Genomic DNA, 18,527 nt, shown 5'->3' with positions numbered 1-18,527 from the left:
ATAAAGATTTGTACAAAAATGAACTGATGCATTAAGGATCTCTTTGTTACGTTATATACAATTTTGGTCAAGAGCAGTTTATTGTACATAATTGCAACATGGTGATTTTTCACTAATCCAGAGCACGTCAGCAACAATTTATTGTTTAGCAACAAACCAGACCCTGGGTTTGCATTCCACTGAAAAATGCATCGTCTGTTTACGAGCAACACACCACATCCTGAAACTGAAAGACTCGGTTTCACTTTCCACAGTTGTATCTTTAAAAAAATAGTCTTTGTTTTTTATACCAGAACTTAATCTTACAACCGCAATTTTAAAGGCAACAAATAATTTACTTCACAAATCCTTGTTCATTACACTATGAGTCTAAAGTTTGTGAACAGTAAGATTGTGATTGTTTTTTAAAGATGTCTCTTCTCACCAAGCCTGCATTTATTTGATCAAGAACACAGCAAAGCTGTAATATTGTGAAATATTTTTACTATTTAAAGTAACTGCGGTCTATTTGAATATATTTTGAAAGATCCAAAGATCAGCATTTATCTGAAATAAAAAGCTTTTGTAACATTATACACTATACCATTCAAAAGCAAATAAAAACATGTATAATGTTACAAAAGATTTCTATTTCAGATAAATGCTGTTCTTCTAAACTTCCTATTCAACAAAGAAAAAAAAAAAAAAATATATATATATACTTGGCTGTTTTCAACATTATAGTAATAAATGTTTTTTGAACAGGAAATGAGAATATTAGAATGATTTCTGAAGGATCATGTGACTGAAGTAATGATGCTAAAAAATCAGCTTTAGAATCACAGGAATAAATTACACATTAAAATATATTCAAATAGAAAACAGTTATTTTAAAAAGTAAAAATATTTTAAAATTGTACTATTTTTGCTGTACTTAAAAAATAAGTGCAGCAGAAGAGACTTCTAAAAAAACATTTCAAATCTTCTTGTTCAAAAACTTTTGACTGGTAGTGTATATTCAAGAGGTCAGTACATGTTAAGAAAAAATGAGTTTGTACACATGTAACATCGGTTAACCCATCCTGGGTCGTGGCACAACTGCAGTCACAGAGGTTAAGCCGACATAAATTGAGCAACGATGAGATATCCAGCAGTCGTGTTGCACATTCTACATTCGAGACCACTTGATAAAAATTCATAAATCAATACTGGTCACAGACAAGCTTGATAAATAGCCACTTACTTGTTTGAGGGAAATACTGCAACGTCAGAATAATTTGGATAGAAAATCCATTTAAAAAAGCAATCAAGATTTTAAGTAGTAGAGGTTAAAAACGAACAATATTTAAAAATGTAATTGACACAGATTAACGGCAGGCAATTGCTATTTCACATTAAACAACTGTGCATTAAAATCTATGTAATATTAAATTGTTAGATTTGGATTGAGTAAAAAAAAAAAAAAAAAAAAAATGCTGATTGTGCCCAACAATATATGACTACTTCACACTGATCTCCTGATGTACCTGAATTCCACATTAGGGGAACTTTAAAAACAAATTACGATAATGAACATCCTCTGGAAGTGACCAATCCCACCTAAAAAGCAGAACCGAGTCCTGCCCCTTTGGCAAACCAGAATCTTCAGTTCAAAGTTAAACAGAGGAAGGAAACAACACTGTTTTGATGTAGTTAATCGTTGTTATGTTCAACAGCATGGCGACGTGCTCGTTCCCAGGCAGCTCGAGCATGTGGATGGGCTGCTTCTGCAGGCCCATCCAGCGTTTGCACTGTGTCGCGCTTAACAGGTTGACCGTTCCGTCTCCATCCCCGTTGATGACGGTGGGATCTGTGTCTGGGAAGTTTGTGTAATTGTAACCCTGAGGTGTGGCGATGCCGCTGCCATAAAGGCAGTGGACAGGAACGCCCGGAGGCTGAAGTGCACTGACCAGCGGTTCTGTGTCTTGTCTCATGGCCCAGCCGTCCTCATAATCGATATCTTTGAAGAAGCGCTGATAGTCTTGCACGGTGTAGCTGGTGTTGGGGGTGGAGACCAGGACCATATCTTTGGGCCAGGTGTGGGCATAGGGAAAGAGCCAGACGGTGGAGACGGCCGTTCGCTGTTGGGTGCGGATTTTTAGAGGGCTGATGACAGGGATGCGATTGTTGTCACCTGTGATGGAACCAAAACCATTAAATGGTCAAACAGGTGACTGTAAATGGTTTTTAAAACCCAAGTGCCAAGTTAGCGGTTGTTCAAACGACTCATTTCTGCATTTCACTTCATATTTTTTCATGTAAATATGTGCTAGACAGACATGTTTGACTGTTGTACACATTGTTGTATTTATGTATTGTATTTATAGTTTATTTCATATGGTTTTGAAAAACCTTTATACCATTTAAGTTTTTTAATAAAAATAAAACAATCTTTAATATACATAATTAAAATGTTTTTTAAGTTTTAAATAAAGCAAAGAGTACTGAATTGTTTTACAAGAAAATACTATTTTAGATTTTCTACTTCAAAATTTCAAGTTTAAATTAATGTTACTTACCAATTTTATGTAATTGTTTGTTCAAATTTTCCAGCAATTTCTGAGTGACCCATTTTTTGACCGATTTTAGTATATACATCATTCAAAATGAAGTTTTTGCACATATCATTCATTATACATCTGTTTTAAATAAAGTGCCATATAAATAAATATAACTTGATTCAGTTATTACATTTTTTGAGTTAGAAAAAGATTTAAAAATATTAATATGGATATTATATAATAAGCAGTTTTATTAAATAAATAATTATTAAATAATATATATTTTTAAGTAATCATTTTTAATTGTACAATCTACATTTTTTTTCTTTTCAAAAATATAATTTGTTTTCTTCACTATAAAATGTGGACATTATAAGATGTCACAGTTTTTTTTGCCCTCAAAAGACTCAAAAGACAGACTTTATGCCCTCAAAAACATTAAAATTACTTTTAACTGCTTTACCTTGAGTTTTTTAGAAGCCCGTTTCTGCCACTAAATAAAAAATAAAAAAGTAATTGCGAGTTTTCAATCTCACAATTCTGACTTTTCTTCTTGCAAACGAGTTTGTATCTTGCAATATCAAGTTTGTCTCGCAATTCCGAGTTTATATCTCGCAATATTAACTTTTTCCCCTCACAATTCCAAGTTTATCTTGCAATTCTGACTTTTTTCTTTGCAATACCAAGTTTATATCTCGCAATATTGACTTTTCTTCACAATTCCGAGTTAATATCTCGCATTTCTGACTTTTTTCCTTGCAATTCCGAGTTTCTCACAATTCTAACTATTTCCCCTTGCACAATTCGGACTTTTTTCCTTACAATTCCAAATATATATGTCGTATTTCTTACTTTTTTCCACTCATAATTCCAAGTTTATATCTCACAATTCAGATTTTTTCCTCGCAATTCCGACTTTATATCTCACAATTCTGACCTTTTTTCCCCTTGCAATTATTTTTTCTTTCAATTCCGAATTTATATCTCGCAATAGTGACTTTTATTCCTCGCAATTCCAAGTTTATATCTCACAAATCTGACTTTATTCCCATTTTTTTGTAATTTCGAGGTTTTTATCCCACAATTTTTAATTTTTTCCTCACAATTCAAAGGTTATATCTCGCAATTTTGTTTTTCTTTCTTGCAATTCCAAGTTTGTCTCACAATTTTGATTTTCTATCTTACACATTCAAGTTTATGTCTCAGAGTTTCTCACAATTCTTTTTCTCGCAATTCCAAGTTTATATGTCGCAATTCTTCCTTTTTTCTCAGAATTGTGAGATATAAACTCGCAATTGCGAGTTTTAAAGTCCAATTCTGATGGAGAAAAAAAAGAAATGTTCTCAGAATGGGATAATTCTGAGAAAAATAGTCACAATGGTTAGATAAAAATGGTTCTGAGAAACAGAATTGTGAGATAAAAAGTCGCAATTACCTTCTTTTTTTTATTCAGTGGTGGAAAAGGGCTTCCCATACAGTTTACACTTTATGCCCTCAAAAAAATATTAGTCAAGTTAATCTAAGTTAATTAATCTGTGAATACATTTTTAATTCATTTTGTATAAATTAATAGAACAAAAAATGAGCACCCACCACAAAACTGACCTACAAATTAATTTCCACATAATCTCCTTCCACAACAAATGTGGTAGATACCTGTTGCCATAACTCTCAGAGTTTTGGCCACTCCAGCCCATGGAGGCCCTAGAGAGACAAATGCCTTGATGTACCGGTCCTTCCAAGCCTGTGGCTGCTGATTAAGGAAATAAAGCGTGTACATGTTCCCCATACTGTGTGCAATGAGAACCACAGGACCTCCAGCTTTATTAGCCATCTCCTCAATCATCTGCTGCAGTTTCAAGAAGTACTCCTTATTCTCATCTACAAATACAGATCAAAAGAGTTAGACATCAAGACAACAGTCAACCTGTTCTCCAGAACAAACAGATAATGGAGATTCTCACTTGGGGCTTTACGCCAATCATATGGGGCTCCTCGAACATCATCGTCTCTGGTATAACCCCAGTCAACCAGTGCTTGGACTATAATGAAGAAGTACATACCTAAAACAGACAAAGCTCTCATCAAACAACCGTTACCAATCAACACATTAACATAATGAGATAAACACCCAGTTTGCACTCACCCACACTCCGCTTACTGGGATCCAGATATTCCAAACTATAGGTCCGTCCAAACCCAGGGACTCTGACATCCACCCCCGGAGGAGCTTCGGTGAGGTGTGTTGTACGATTGTACAGTAGCCTGCAAACAAAATATATGCTGATTACTTATTTGCATATTTACAGCAGGGGATAAAAAGTCAAAAGGAGAGAAAGTGTGCCGGCCAACGTTTTCCAATGGCCCTGGTTCCAGAAGTATTTTTTGTATTCATTTTTTTTTTTGTATTCAGTGTCAACTTAACCAGAGGTCCTCGGCTCAAATTTATGATTTTACTAATATTCTGAAGAAAGAGACATGTATAGTGATGAAAGCCAAAATAATAAATGTCATGGATGAATGCTTACTGAGTAATCCACTATTTTGTAGAGGGGTCAAAATGGCAATTTTGCAATTCAGAGTCAAATTACAGAGGGTAAAAATGACTTCAGAAGAAAGGCAGCATTATAATGTTATTTTAGCACACTAGATACAATTCTAATTTCAATATTTATTTCTTCGGCAGACATTGTTCTTGAACTAAAAAGTATCAGCTGTACATTGCCATTTTGACCCCCCTCTACAAAATAGTGGATTACTCAGTAAACATTCATCCATGACATTTAATAATTTGGCTTTTAATACAAAACATGTCTATCTTTCTTCAGGAAAAATTAGCAAAATCAAAAATTTGAGCTGGGGAAGGTTTCGAAATTTGGTTGATGTGACCCAGAATAACCCCGCAGAGAGTTCTAAAAAGTATTTATTAAAGCGTTATAAGCCATTAACCAAACCAACCAGCTACTAGGTGAATCACAACATTAAAAACTTTTATTTGAAAATTGTGTATTTGAGAGTGAGATATCCCATGAAGCAATGTGAATGACAAGCAAATTTAAAACAATGGAGAAATATTAAATTAATCAACATAAGTTGTTAATTATATCTACAGAAACAATATATTTAAAGTTATTGCTTGCTCTTTTGGCAAAATTTGTTTGCTGCAACTCTCATTGGTGGACTTTTCTGTATAGCATTATGGGTAATGTAGTTTTACTACAAATTTGGCTGTTAACAATTATTTAAAAAAAAAAAAAAAAAAAAAAAAACAATCCGAACGAACGGCTTCAACAAAACTATATACCACTGATTAACAATCTTGGAAGTCACAGTAGGTCTGTCGTTAGAGGTTTAAAAATGATTGCTAAAAATCTATTTCGCTATGGAGAAAATGAATGGAGTTTTACTTCCAAAACCCGACTGTTAAAGGAGAAGTGCATTTTCAGAATAAAAATATCCAGAAAATGACTCCACCCCATGTGATTCATATCTTCAGTCGCAAAGAAATTAAGGTTTTTGAGAAAAACATTCTAGGATTTTTTTCCATATTATTGTGTAGAGCCCTTTAAAACTGCAATTTGGACCTTCAACCCGTTGGCCGCCACTGAAGTCCACTATATGGAGAAAAATCCTGGAGTGTTTTTTTCAAAAACCTTAATTTCTTTGCAACTGAAGACAACAGACAAGAACGTCTTGTATCACATGGGGGTGAGTAAATTATCAGGAAATTTTAATTCTAGAAGTGAACTCCTTTAAAGTTGTTGCAGAAGAAGGATGCTTGTTTTTGAAAAATGTCATGGATTTTAATTGCCACGTCACGTGAACAACCTCCAATTTTAGTTGCCCTTTCACCCTTTACCTCATGTTATCAATCCAGCAGTCAATGGCCACCGGCACCAGCAGCTCCAGGTTGAGCCATAATGTGAAGTAGTCTTCAGTCTTCTTGTAGCAGATGTAGTGCACTACACTAGGTTTGTCAAGTTTCGCTTCAAGCTGATTTCCAAGATCTCCTGGAACTGTGGAGAGAAGCATTTAGGCCAGTTTACCAATCGGATAAAATGACAAGAGATTAATCAAATATTAATGAGATTTCACAGGAAGCTCCATAAGAAGCACTTCACAAACTACTATAGATATGATCAAAGAATCACTGATTAAAGACACTATTACTATCCAAAAGAGATTGCCTACTTATCACCTACTGTTTAAACATCTCTATCATCACTAATCTCAGCCAGTTTGGTCTGGTTTGTAGCATTTTAACCCCCACTTCTTAGTATAGTTTTCTGTAATGTTTGCACGTCTTTATCATCAGTCACCACATCAAGAATTTATTTTTCACATATTTAACATGACTACAATGAAGACTTTTTGCTCCTGCTATCATGTAAATATTGGCTAGGCAAACAGTGTACATAAGATATTGTTATAGACATTATTGTACTTAAGCTATCTTTTTATTGTGGAATAATGACGGAGTGTAAATTGAGACATAAAGACTACACAAAAAAAATAGCTGATGGAAAGTCCAGTCTAGTTTTATTTAGTAACATGGTGAGGTGATTTCCAACTATATGCATGAAAAGACTTAAAGGTAATCTCACCTTAAAGTGGTATGACTAGCTGTTCTACCAGCTAGGATGAGCTAATGACCAGGGAGAAACCAGCAACCAGCTAGTCATACAAGTTCAAAGAGGTCAAAATGATTTTTGTAACAGTAACAGACAAAAACCATCTCGGATCAGCTAAAAACTTGCTATTATGTTCCAAAAACAAAGATAACAACTTTAGATGGATCCTCTAGGAGGACAATGGTGGTCCCATGGTACATGGAAAGTTCAATATGGTAATAGTTACCACATTGTACCATTGTATTTGCATGGTACCCTTAGATACACTACCAGTCAAAAGTTTTTGAACAGTAAGAATTTTTTAAATGTTTTTTTTTTAAAGAAGTCTCTTCTGCTCACAAAGTCTGCAATTATTTGTTTTAATTCAAAGTAAAGCAAAAGCAGTAATACTGTGAAATATTTTACTATTTAAAATAAATCCTTTCTATTTGAATATATTTTAAAATGTAATTTATTCCTGTGATTTCAAAGCTAAATTTTCAGCTCCAGTCTTCAGTGTCACATGATCCTTCAGAAATCATTCTAAAATACTGATTTGATGTTCAAGAAACATTTTTATTATTAAAATTATTAATAATATTTAAAACAGCCGAGTTCCAGGATTCTCTGATGAATAGAAAGATCCAAAAACCAACATTTATCTAAAATAAAAAGCTTTTGTAACATTATACACTATACCATTCAAAAGCTTGGAGTCAGTATAATTTAGTGAAATTGTAGAAATTAATACTTTTATTTAGCAAGGATACTTTAAATAAATACTGTTTTTCTGTACTTTCTAATCATCAAAGAAACCAGAATAAAATTCTACTACGCTGTTTTCAACATAATAACAATAAAAAATGTTTTTGAAGCATCATGCGACTGGAGTAATGATGCTAAAAACTCAGCTTTGAAATCACAGGAATTAATTACATTTTAAAATATATTCAAATAGAAACAATTAATTTAAATAGTAAAAAATATGTTTAAATTTGACTGTTTTTGCTATACTTGTGGATTGCAGATTTAAAAAAAAAAAAAACATCAAAAATCTTACTGTCCAAAAACTTTTGACTGGTAGTGTACATAATCCTTATTTTAAGAAATAATATTAATTCCTAATAAAATGTAGTCGGACATGTCATAACTGCCTTTGTGGATTTAAAAAACCACAATGTATATTTTTATTTTGCGGCTTTAGTATGGTCGGTTGCGCAATCAGTGATAAAAATAAGTCTTTTTTTGTCCTCTCAGGTCATATGACCGCGTCATATGAGAAACCGCCAAAGCGAAAATAAACAGATAAAGACAAGAAAATGCCAGAAAACAAACCGATAGGCTCGAATATGTTTTATAAAGCTGGACTGTGTTTCTTCGGTAGTTCCAGGAAATAACTTAATCATGTCGCATTAACGCTTAGTCACATATTTAGTCACATGTATTAAACTGTTAATAAAACATCGACACCTTTCAAGAAGTGTTAATCCACTAGAGATAAGATCTGGTTATAAACCCATTCAGACATTAAATACCCCGTATGATATTATAAAATGCATGTATATATGATTAAAACAGACTACTGTGGATCATGTACAGCGGTTGTTTCTCAACACCTAACGCTCATACAAATGCTATCTAGACAACAGGTCACCACGACTTTTGAGCTGCCTACCTAAACAGCAGAAGTGTTGTCTAGGTAGGCAGCTCATTCGGTTATTAGCCACAGCCCGTGTGACAGTTTATCATGAGGCAAGTAAACAACTGTGAGTTGTGTCAAGTACGTTACAGAAAAGCAACAGGACATTTCAACAGAGGATGTGCTGTAATAAAGCAACTTACTGAGAACCACAGGCGGTCGATCCGAGCACACTTTCCCCGGTGAGCATTTCAAACTTTTGCTGTCGGTAAATGACACCGACAACAACAAACACAGCTGGAGCGACGCGAGGATCAACCGATGGCAGGAAAGCATCTCTTTCAATGGCTCACACCTCTGCTGGCTAACAGGATCAAGGCTGCATTTGTGTTTATCTGTCCATCGTGAGGTCTGGGAGCGGGCTGAGAAGAGTGTCTTCTGGGTCTGAGGAGCAGTGACAGCGCGATGAGCACAGACAATGTGGCGATCGTGTAATAGGTGTTTTTAAAGCAGCCAGACGCGAATAAACAATGGCAGAACGCATCGAGTCGGTGGGCGGAGCTTTGAGAGACAGTTCGATAATTGCAAAAAAATACTGCAAGATTTGATGTAACAAAGCTTGTGTTATCTGCAACATAAATTACACATAGTCAAACATACCTCACATGTACATTTTGAAATAACAGCGTGCTTTGAAAATGTAAGAAGCTAAGGACTACAACTACTACAGTGACTGACCTTAATAATTTATTCACTAGAAAACCCATAGCAAATTAGCTGACAAAAATAAATAAATTAATTAATTAAAATAAGAACTATTTTTAGTACTACTAGTTCTTAATAATATTTATAATAGTATTATTATTAATATTTATATAGATATATAATTCTTATATTTAGAATGATCTTTTTTTTGTATTTTCACTTTTAGCTTTTAGTAGTTACGTGCTTTTTATATTTGTATTTCATTATTTTATATTTCTATCTTTAATTTTAGTACTTCAACCACTAGTTATGTAAAACCATACAAACATTTTCATTACTTAATACAAAATCTAAATATATATATCTTTATTAGTATTAGTAATTTTAGTACTTCAACTAAAAATGTCCAATAGTTACGTAAAACTTAATATCTAAAAAATACCATATAAAATATAAAAAATAAAATATAAAAGCATTGACAAGCATTTCTCACTGCCATTTAGTTCAAGTACTAAAATAACTAAAAATAAACTAAAAATAAATAAAAACTATATACACATTTAAAAAACAAAGACTAAGATAAAATAATAAAAACACAATAAAATTACAAAAAAAAATGTTTTCATTTTAATTTTCTTTTTCAGCTTTTAATGTTATGTGCTTTTTACATTTTTATTCATTATTTTATATTTCTATATTTCGTTTTAATTTCAGTTTTAGTATTAGTAATTTTAGTACTTCAACAAAAAAAATCTGTTACGTAAAACCATATAAACATTTCCATTACTTAATAATAAAATCTAAATATAAAAATATAATACTCTAAAAATATAAAAAATATAAAATACAATATAAAAGCATTAACAAGCGTTTCTTAAAGAACAAAAAAAACATTTAAAGAACAAAAATAAAATAAAATAAAAATTAAAGTGAAAACAAAATATATTAATTAAATTTAACTTAAAAATGTAATATTACAACAGTATACCAATGATACTAAAATAACACTGCTACTAATGGAAATTTAACGAACACTTTATATATAAAATTTTATGAGAATGTGTTCTTATTGTTTTATTGTGTAGTAAGCATAAAAACATAATTCAAAAGCAGTCAAATTCGTGTTATATTGTGACGAGTTAAGGGGAAAACCATTGGATTATTGTCACATTGCACGTGCAGTTTGCTTGTTTCACTCCATGCGAGGATGATGTTCAAAGATCATAGTGGTTTAAGGAGGAAAAAAAGACCAAACCGAGTTACTGATTACAAGAACTACCACCAAAATATCTATATTTCAAGAGAAACAATCAATTATTTTTTCCAGCGGCAATCAAGCAAAGATTTCCTGGCAAAATAACTGCTTCTGCATGAACTTTGAACCTAGTGTATTTTAATAGGTTTGCAAAAAGTTGAGGTGTATGAGACTTAGAAACTGGTTCAAAGGTTACAGAGTTCAACAAATATTATCTGCACTGCGTATGAAAAACATGGACACATGAATGCACCACTAATACGGATACACATATTTATATATTTACTGTAAGCAGTCCTTAAACAATGTCAAACTTAAAAACATATGATCCTTTACATATGAAAAGCGATTAACGTATTATGGTAGTATAGACAGTTTAAGTTACGCTATGTTATACAAAAAAGAAGCAGCTACTACATTTCACACTTTTTAAGAGCTATGGTGGCTATAATCTTTAATATACAGATTAAATACATTGATAAATTCTGTATAATACACTAACAAACGAGTATATCATGCATATTAATATAAACCAATACAAAGAGATGTTTAAGACATACTTTTGTACATATTATCAGGAAACTTGAGGAAAACATCACACAAAACCTAGATTAAGGGATGGAGGCTCTTCAGAGGTTTCGACCATTTTCTCATGGTACTTTCCCTCCAAAATTCTCTGGATTGTTGTGAGAACCTTGTGGTTGAAGACCATGTCCAAATGAGCCATGCCTCTGAACTCTGTCACGTGCACGGCCTGTTCTTGTTTCCCTATCCAGCGTTTACAGAGACTCATGCTGCGGCTGTCGACGGTGTCGTCGCCGTCATCGTAAATAATATCTACGGGGTCGGCGTTTGGAAATTGTTCGTCGTAAACGTACGTGACGGGCGTAGGAAGGCCCACCCCGTAGAAGCAGTAGACCTCGACACCAGGTGTGGGCAGGCCGGCCGTGAGGTTTTTGGTGTCCTCCCACATGTACCAGCCGTCCTCAAAGTTGATGTCTTTGAAGAACTGTTCATAGTCCTGGTTGGTGTAGTTGAAAAGGGGGGTGGAGATGAAGGTGTGGTCTTTGGGCCAAGCCTCTTCAGTAGGGATCATCCACGGATTTGTAGTGGTCATTCGTTGCTCTTCGCGAATTTTTATATTGGACACAAAGGGTATGCCATCGTTTTCACCTAAAAAGGCATAAAATAAAGACTAAAACAACAATTCTTTGGTTTTTCAGCATTTTTGTGTATTTGAACCCTTTCCAACACTTTTCACATTGAGGACAGCTGAGGGACTTATTATATTACTGAAGGTTCAAACAATCACTGATGCTCCAGAAAGAAAAACAATGCATTAAGAGCCGGGGGTGAAAACTTTTGAACAGAATGAAGATGTGTACCCTTTTCTCATTTTGCCTAAATATTATATTTTTATCATTTAGTACTGCCCTTCAGAAGTTACTTACATGTTTCCCAGAAGACAAAATAAATTACATTTACTCTGATCTTAAATTTTTTTAAAGTTTTCACCCTCCTTAATGCATCGTTTTTCCTTTTGGAGCATCAGTGAGCATGTGAACCTTCTGTAATAGTTGCATATGAGTCTCTCAGTTGTCCTCAGTGTGAAAAGATGGATCTCAAAATCATAGAGTCGAAAAAAATCCCTCTTATTTTGGTAAAATAGTTCACTTTTTGCAGATTCTGCAAGGTGTATGTAAACTTTTGATCTCAACTGTATATCAGTTTCCATTCAAATATTAACTATTTTTAACCTCAATAATATTAAGAAATAAAAAAATTAAACTATGAAAAAAATCCTTACTTGAAATACATTAAATACAACAAAACATTAAAAAAAAATGTTTCATTTCAGCTAGCTGCCAAGGCAACATTTCTCATTTTTGTTTAGTTTAAGTTGAAGCACTAAAATAACAAACTAAAAGTTAATAAAAACTATACAGACATAAAAAAAAATAATAAAAATGCCAGAAAACACAACAAAATTACTAAAGCTTTAAATAACAATAAAATTGAAACAGAAAAAATCTCAATAAAATCTAATTAAAAATATTACCACAAATTATAATATATCACAGTATATCAGTAATTAGGGTTGCAAACAGTCAGAAAATTTTCTGTAAATTTCTGGAAACATTTTAGGATTAAAAAAAAATTCAGGAAATATTTGACATTTTTGGAAAGTTTCAGAAAACTCCAAAATTTTCTGCCCCTTTGCAACCATATCAGTGATGCTAAAAAAATACTACTGATCGATGTTTGCTTGATAATATAATATTTTATGTAATATTTTAATTGAAAGCTGTTCTTCTAAACTTTCTGTTCAGCAGAAAATTCCTGGAAAAAAATCTGATAATTAATTCAACTGTTTTCAAGATTGATATTAACACTGATTGATTTTTTTGAACAGCAAATCAGCATATTAGAATGATTTCTGAAGGATCATGTGACACTGAAGACTGGAGTAATGATGCTAAAATTCAGCTTTAACATCACAGGAATAAATTACATTTTAAAATAAAATTTTAATTTTGACATCTTAAAAGCCGAGTCCTCACCACTCTTCAAGAAACAGCTAAAAACGCATCTCTCCCATCTTCATTTGACCCTCTAACGCACTTTCTATTCAATTTCTAACTACTAGTTTTCTTTAAAAAGAAAAAAAAAAAAAGAGTTTCTAACACTAGTGTTCCCAATTCTTTTTCTATTCATTTGACTTGTTTTATTTTTATTTTAAAAAGTTTGTTAAATGACTACTGGTAAATGTGAATGTAAATATTAAAATAGAAGTTATTTTAATAATAATTTATAATATTACTGTTTTACTGTATTTTGGATTTTTTTAAATGTATAGCTGACAGTATTTATGGATGTTTTCTTCACTGTACCTGATGCTAAGACTCTGAGGGGCTTCACAGCGCCACCCCAGGGAGCTCCCAGAGAGATGAAACCCTTGATGTAGTGGTCTTTCCAGTGCTGAGTCTGCTGGTTGAGGAAGTACAGGATGTAATTGTTGCCCATGCTGTGGCCCAGAAGGTAGACCGGTTGCTTGTACTCATCATGCATCTCCTCCACCAGGTTCTTCAAACGTGAAAAATACTCCTCCTGATCATCTATGTGGCACCAAACAGAAACATATTCTTATATAGCTGTTTGTGAGACACTGAAAACACTATAATAGTATATAAAATATACTAAAATATCACTGGCATGCATCTACTATTTGATTGTTTATATATACACTACCGTTCAAAAGTTTGGGGTCAGTAAGACTTGTAATAGTCTTTAAAGAAGTCTCTTACGCTCATCAAGGCTGCATTTATTTGATTAAAAATATAGAAAAAAAACAGTAATATTGCAAAATGTTTTTACAATATAAAATAATGTTTTTTATTTTAACATACTTTAAAATAGAATTTATTCCTGTGATGAAAACCTGAATTTTTATCAGCTGTTACTCCAGTCTTAAGTGTCACATGATCCTTCAGAAATCATTCTAATATGCGGATTTATTATTTATTATTATTATTATTATTATAATGATCAATGTTGGATAATATCAACAGTTGTGCTGCCAAATATTTTTTGGAACCTGTAATTTTTTTTTTTTTTTTCAGGATTCTTTCATGAATAACAAGTTTAAAAAGTACAGTGTTTATTCAAAATATAAATATTTTATAACAATGTAAATTATTTATTATTAACTTTTAATAAACTTTTAATTATTAACTTAATACATCCTTGGTGAATAAAAGTATTAATTTCTTAAAAAAAAAAAAAAAAAAAAAAGAAACAATAAAAATGTACTGACCCCAAACTTTTGAACGGCAGTGTATATATTTGATTGTATATATATAAAATATACTAAAATATCACTGGTATGCATCTACTATTTGATTGTGTGTATATATATATATATATTCTACAGAATACTGTCCCACAACCAAAAAACACATTTAAAAAGCATTTAAGTATTATAATCTTAGATGTTTACTAAGATCCTTCTATTATCTATTGAAACTCAATTAAACTTAAAATATCAATAAGCTTAATATATATAAAATCATCATTTATTGGGTACATTCAATTGGGATGTGGCTGTCCTGAACACTAACCCCTAAATTTCAACTTATGAAAATGATATTGAAATCATTTGAGTATTTTTTCCATTGTTGTTTTTAAAAGTATCTTTTTGACTCTTTTAAAAAGTGAAGTTAAAATCTTGGTAGATTATGAAACTTAAGTTAAAAAAAAAAAAAAAAGTCACACGTTTTTATGTCACTACCAAAACAGTTTATGTTTTAGTCCATTGGCAAAGACTGATTTTAACTACACCCCTACATTTATGATCAGGAAATATTCATGTGTCCCCCTCTCTCACAGATACAAGGTGTAAACAAACAGGTCCCATCATTTTGAGATAAATGTGTCCAAAAGACTGAAAAATGTGTTTGTAACTTTAAGAAACATCACTATTGAACACCTTTTCTCTGCAATTAAGCACACTTTTTGGGGAGTTATTCAGTTTTTATATGTGTACAACTGTTTAGAACTGTGCTAGCTAACCATGTGCTGATTAGCATCTTTGAGCTAGGTTCAAAAGTATCTAAAATTGTCACTACCGAAACGGTAGCACCAAAAAAATCAAAGATGTCACTACCGAAACTCCACCAAATGATGCGGAAGTGACATCTTTGATTTTTTGGTTTTTCCCATAAAATTGTCACTACTTAAACAGTCACGACCGAAACAAGACACAATTGTTTCAACATTGACAAAAGGGAACACGTTGTCCTCATATTTGGATTGAATAAACAATTTTTGTACAGTTATGAAATTTTTTTGTATTTTAGTATGTTTTAGTAGTGTTTTAGTAAGTGGGTTAAAATTCTGTAATGTGGTCGCTACCAAAACATTGCAGTTACGACCCAAACATGGGATGTTTTGTCAAAAATAAAGTATACTGAATTATCAACTAAAATGTTATCAACTACGTGTTTGGTTCAACGTGTATTCAGACTAACTAATCCATAACTTTTAAATCAGTTTGATCAACTTTTTGCCTTTTACAAAGAAAAACTGGATTCAAATCTCATAGATTATACTTGAAATATTGTTAAAAACGCAATTGTTATTGATTTACCTCTGGAAAATATAACAATATAACCCTAATTAAATTATTGTCACTGTTTTAGTAGTGACAAATTTGAGGAGAGGACAAATATTCCAAAACTTTATGAAAATACTATAAGAGAATTAGCTGCACAATTACTAGAAATGTGTACCTTGGATATTATACAATTTGCATACATACAAAATCTGTGGAAAAAAGACGTTTCCAACTCTGACTTTGGACCAATTCTGTAGAATGGCCCATATATTCCTTTTTTTTTTTTTCTTTCTTTTCTCAATTTGCAAATGTTTGTGATTGACTGCACTGTCTATTGGGTGGGTTTAATTTTTACATTTTGAATTGCTACTGTATGTTATATAAATTTAGGTGAAAACTGTATATGTAGAGTCAGTATGTAGAGTAGGACTATACAACTCCAATCCAGAAGGATCACAGTCCTACACAGTTTGGCTCCAACCCTAATCAAACAAACGGTCATTTTCCTGTAATCCTAAAGACCTTGCTTCTCATGGTCATGTATATTTGATTTGAGTTGGAGCTGAACTCTGTAGGACTGTTAAGTAGTCCTGATGTAGTGAGTACAGTCTACTATTTGTACCATTTTGCTATGACGAAATATTTGTTGTTGCCTGTCACCGTTATTCACTTACTTGGAGCGATTCTCCAATCATACGGAGCACCACGGACAGTCTCGTTTCGCACATATCCAATGCTGACCAGATGTTGAACCATGGTGTGAAAGTAACCTACAAAAAAAAAAATGCACATCAGAATAAAAAGCACATACACTATCAGTCAAAAGTTTTTGAACAGTAAGATTTTTATAGTCTCTTCTTATATTAAAATGATTTATGAAGGATCATGTGACTGGAGTAATGATGCTGAAAATCCAGCTTTGATCACAGGAATAAATGACATTTTAAAATATATTCAAACAGAAAGCAGTTATTTTAAATACTAAAAATATTTCACAATATTACTGCTTTTGCTGTATTTTGGATCAAATAAATGCAGGCTTGGTGAGCAAAAGAGAATTCTTCAAAATACATTAAAAATCTTACTGTTCAAAAACTTTCGACTGGTAGTATACATTGTGAGAAAAGAAGTTTAATTATTCGAGATGTTACTCACCTGTCAGCTTGTTTAAGTCAAGAAACTCTATAGGGTGCGTCTGTCCGAATCCAGGGACCCGGACTCGCACCCCGGGTGCGTTAGACGCCTTGCGAGTCGTCCTGTTGTACACAATTCTACACAAAAGAAACAAATGTTACAATCATATCAAGTCAGAGCCCATGAAAAGAAAGAACTTGTATTCTTTCAAGGTTAAAAAAGCAGGGAGGCTTTTATTCAAACATTAGAGCTTTTGATAAACTGTTTAGCTTAACATAGTTAAGACAGTAAAGTGCTACTAAATATTGATTATGATACACTGGACTGTCTTATGACATCAGTCTCTGAGAAGCCTCCAAAAACAACAGACAAAAGGTCAATGACCTGAAATACAGAACTGAGGATGAATAGAAAACAGCGGTCATTAAGTTAGAGGGTCCCTAGAAGGGGTTGCTCTGTGAATTTGCGACTATGAGACAAAACAAGTTTACCTTTTGAGTAATACTACATTCCAAACATAGAAATAGTGATAAACACATACACACACTACTGAAATGAAGACTTTAATTAAAGTTTTAGTTGAGAGTAAAGACATTTACAGTGTTACAAAGTGAGTTTACCTCATGTTATCAATCCAGCAGTCGATTCCAATGGGCATGAACATGTTTAGGTCAATCCAGAGAGGGAACCAGTCCTCGGTTTTCTTGTAACACATCCAGTGTACCAGTGTGGGCTTGTCTATTTTGGCCTCAAGGCGATTACCCAGATTTCCAGGCACTGGAAGTCAAAAATGTAAAATTTTACTTAACTAGATACATATTTAGTTCTCAAATACACACCATGCAACAAGCTGTGCACATAATATGGATTTGAACTGGTCAAAAAGTGCATGTGAGGTCAATCTGTTATGTTGTCTAGCCTGCCTCATGTAATAGTTTGTATATGCTTACTTACTAAATTAGTGAACTGATATAGAACACATTAAACATTATATTTCAATTTAAATCCCCAAATTATGAATGTAAGATTGCTTACCTATGATAAGAGGAGGAGTGCTATTATTTATGACGCGAGGTTTGGCGGTCGGAGGAAAGATAACGTTAAATAACCAGAATCCAGATGTCTGGTGCAGTGCAATCAGAAGAAACGCAACGCATGTGAAGGAACGCGAATGTCCCATTGTGTTTGGGTCTGTGTTGGCTGTCTGCCTTTGGTTCCAGCGGCTTCGGTTCGTATCTATTAATGCGTTCGTCCAATGAGGCGTCGCGAGGGGGCGGTGAGTGTATCAGAACGGGAGGTCACCGGAACGACCGTAAACACTCTGAGAGCTCCTACTGTTTGTGGTGATTACATTATAAGGATATATTTCAATGACAATAGGTGTAAACGTGTGAGGAAACGAACTTGGGTCGATCAAAAACACAATAGAAAAGGGTGTTAAAATGTGCAAACTGCCACTTTTTTTTCTTGACTTTTTTCAAAAAAAAAAGAAAAAAAGTTTGGAACGTTTTTCTGAAACATTTTAGATGGACATTCTAATGTTTTTAATGAC

At 32.9% G+C, this 18,527-nt stretch overlaps 2 protein-coding genes across 2 annotated transcripts; both read right to left on the bottom strand.

Moving 5' to 3' along the window:
- Window positions 1-1,028: 1,028 nt before the first annotated feature.
- On the bottom strand, window positions 1,029-9,286 carry pla2g15 (phospholipase A2, group XV). Its single transcript, XM_051099408.1, has 6 exons — window positions 8,972-9,286; window positions 6,379-6,535; window positions 4,666-4,784; window positions 4,484-4,582; window positions 4,176-4,400; window positions 1,029-2,152 (listed from the first exon to the last, which is right to left on the bottom strand). Exons 1-6 carry the CDS (start codon window positions 9,102-9,104, stop codon window positions 1,635-1,637), a joined length of 1,251 nt encoding a protein of 416 aa, XP_050955365.1. The 5' UTR covers window positions 9,105-9,286; the 3' UTR covers window positions 1,029-1,634.
- A 1,246-nt stretch (window positions 9,287-10,532) lies between these two features.
- Window positions 10,533-18,221, bottom strand: lcat (lecithin-cholesterol acyltransferase). Its single transcript, XM_051099406.1, has 6 exons — window positions 18,011-18,221; window positions 17,596-17,752; window positions 16,997-17,112; window positions 16,516-16,611; window positions 13,620-13,844; window positions 10,533-11,901 (listed from the first exon to the last, which is right to left on the bottom strand). The coding sequence occupies exons 1-6, from the start codon at window positions 18,153-18,155 to the stop codon at window positions 11,324-11,326; spliced, it is 1,317 nt and encodes a 438-aa protein (XP_050955363.1). The 5' UTR covers window positions 18,156-18,221; the 3' UTR covers window positions 10,533-11,323.
- Window positions 18,222-18,527: the final 306 nt, after the last annotated feature.

Source organism: Labeo rohita, chromosome 25 (assembly GCF_022985175.1).
Source record: "Labeo rohita strain BAU-BD-2019 chromosome 25, IGBB_LRoh.1.0, whole genome shotgun sequence".
Classification (NCBI taxonomy): Eukaryota; Metazoa; Chordata; class Actinopteri; order Cypriniformes; family Cyprinidae; genus Labeo; species Labeo rohita.
The sequence above is the reverse complement of the archived record's forward strand: the minus strand, read 5'-3'. Positions and strand labels throughout refer to the sequence as shown.

Excerpts from the sequence above, each read along its gene's own strand:
- pla2g15 (XM_051099408.1), bottom strand. The coding sequence starts at position 9,104 with ATGCTTTCCTGCCATCGGTTGATCCTCGCGTCGCTCCAGCTGTGTTTG. Across the intron at positions 4,785-6,378 it reads TGCTGGATTGATAACATGAG|GCTACTGTACAATCGTACAA; the intron begins GTAAAGGGTGAA and ends TTTTGTTTGCAG. Across the intron at positions 4,583-4,665 it reads TCCCAGTAAGCGGAGTGTGG|GTATGTACTTCTTCATTATA; the intron begins GTGAGTGCAAAC and ends TGTCTGTTTTAG.
- lcat (XM_051099406.1), bottom strand. The coding sequence starts at position 18,155 with ATGGGACATTCGCGTTCCTTCACATGCGTTGCGTTTCTTCTGATTGCA. Across the intron at positions 17,113-17,595 it reads TGCTGGATTGATAACATGAG|AATTGTGTACAACAGGACGA; the intron begins GTAAACTCACTT and ends TCTTTTGTGTAG. Across the intron at positions 13,845-16,515 it reads TGATTGGAGAATCGCTCCAA|ATGATCAGGAGGAGTATTTT; the intron begins GTAAGTGAATAA and ends GGTGCCACATAG.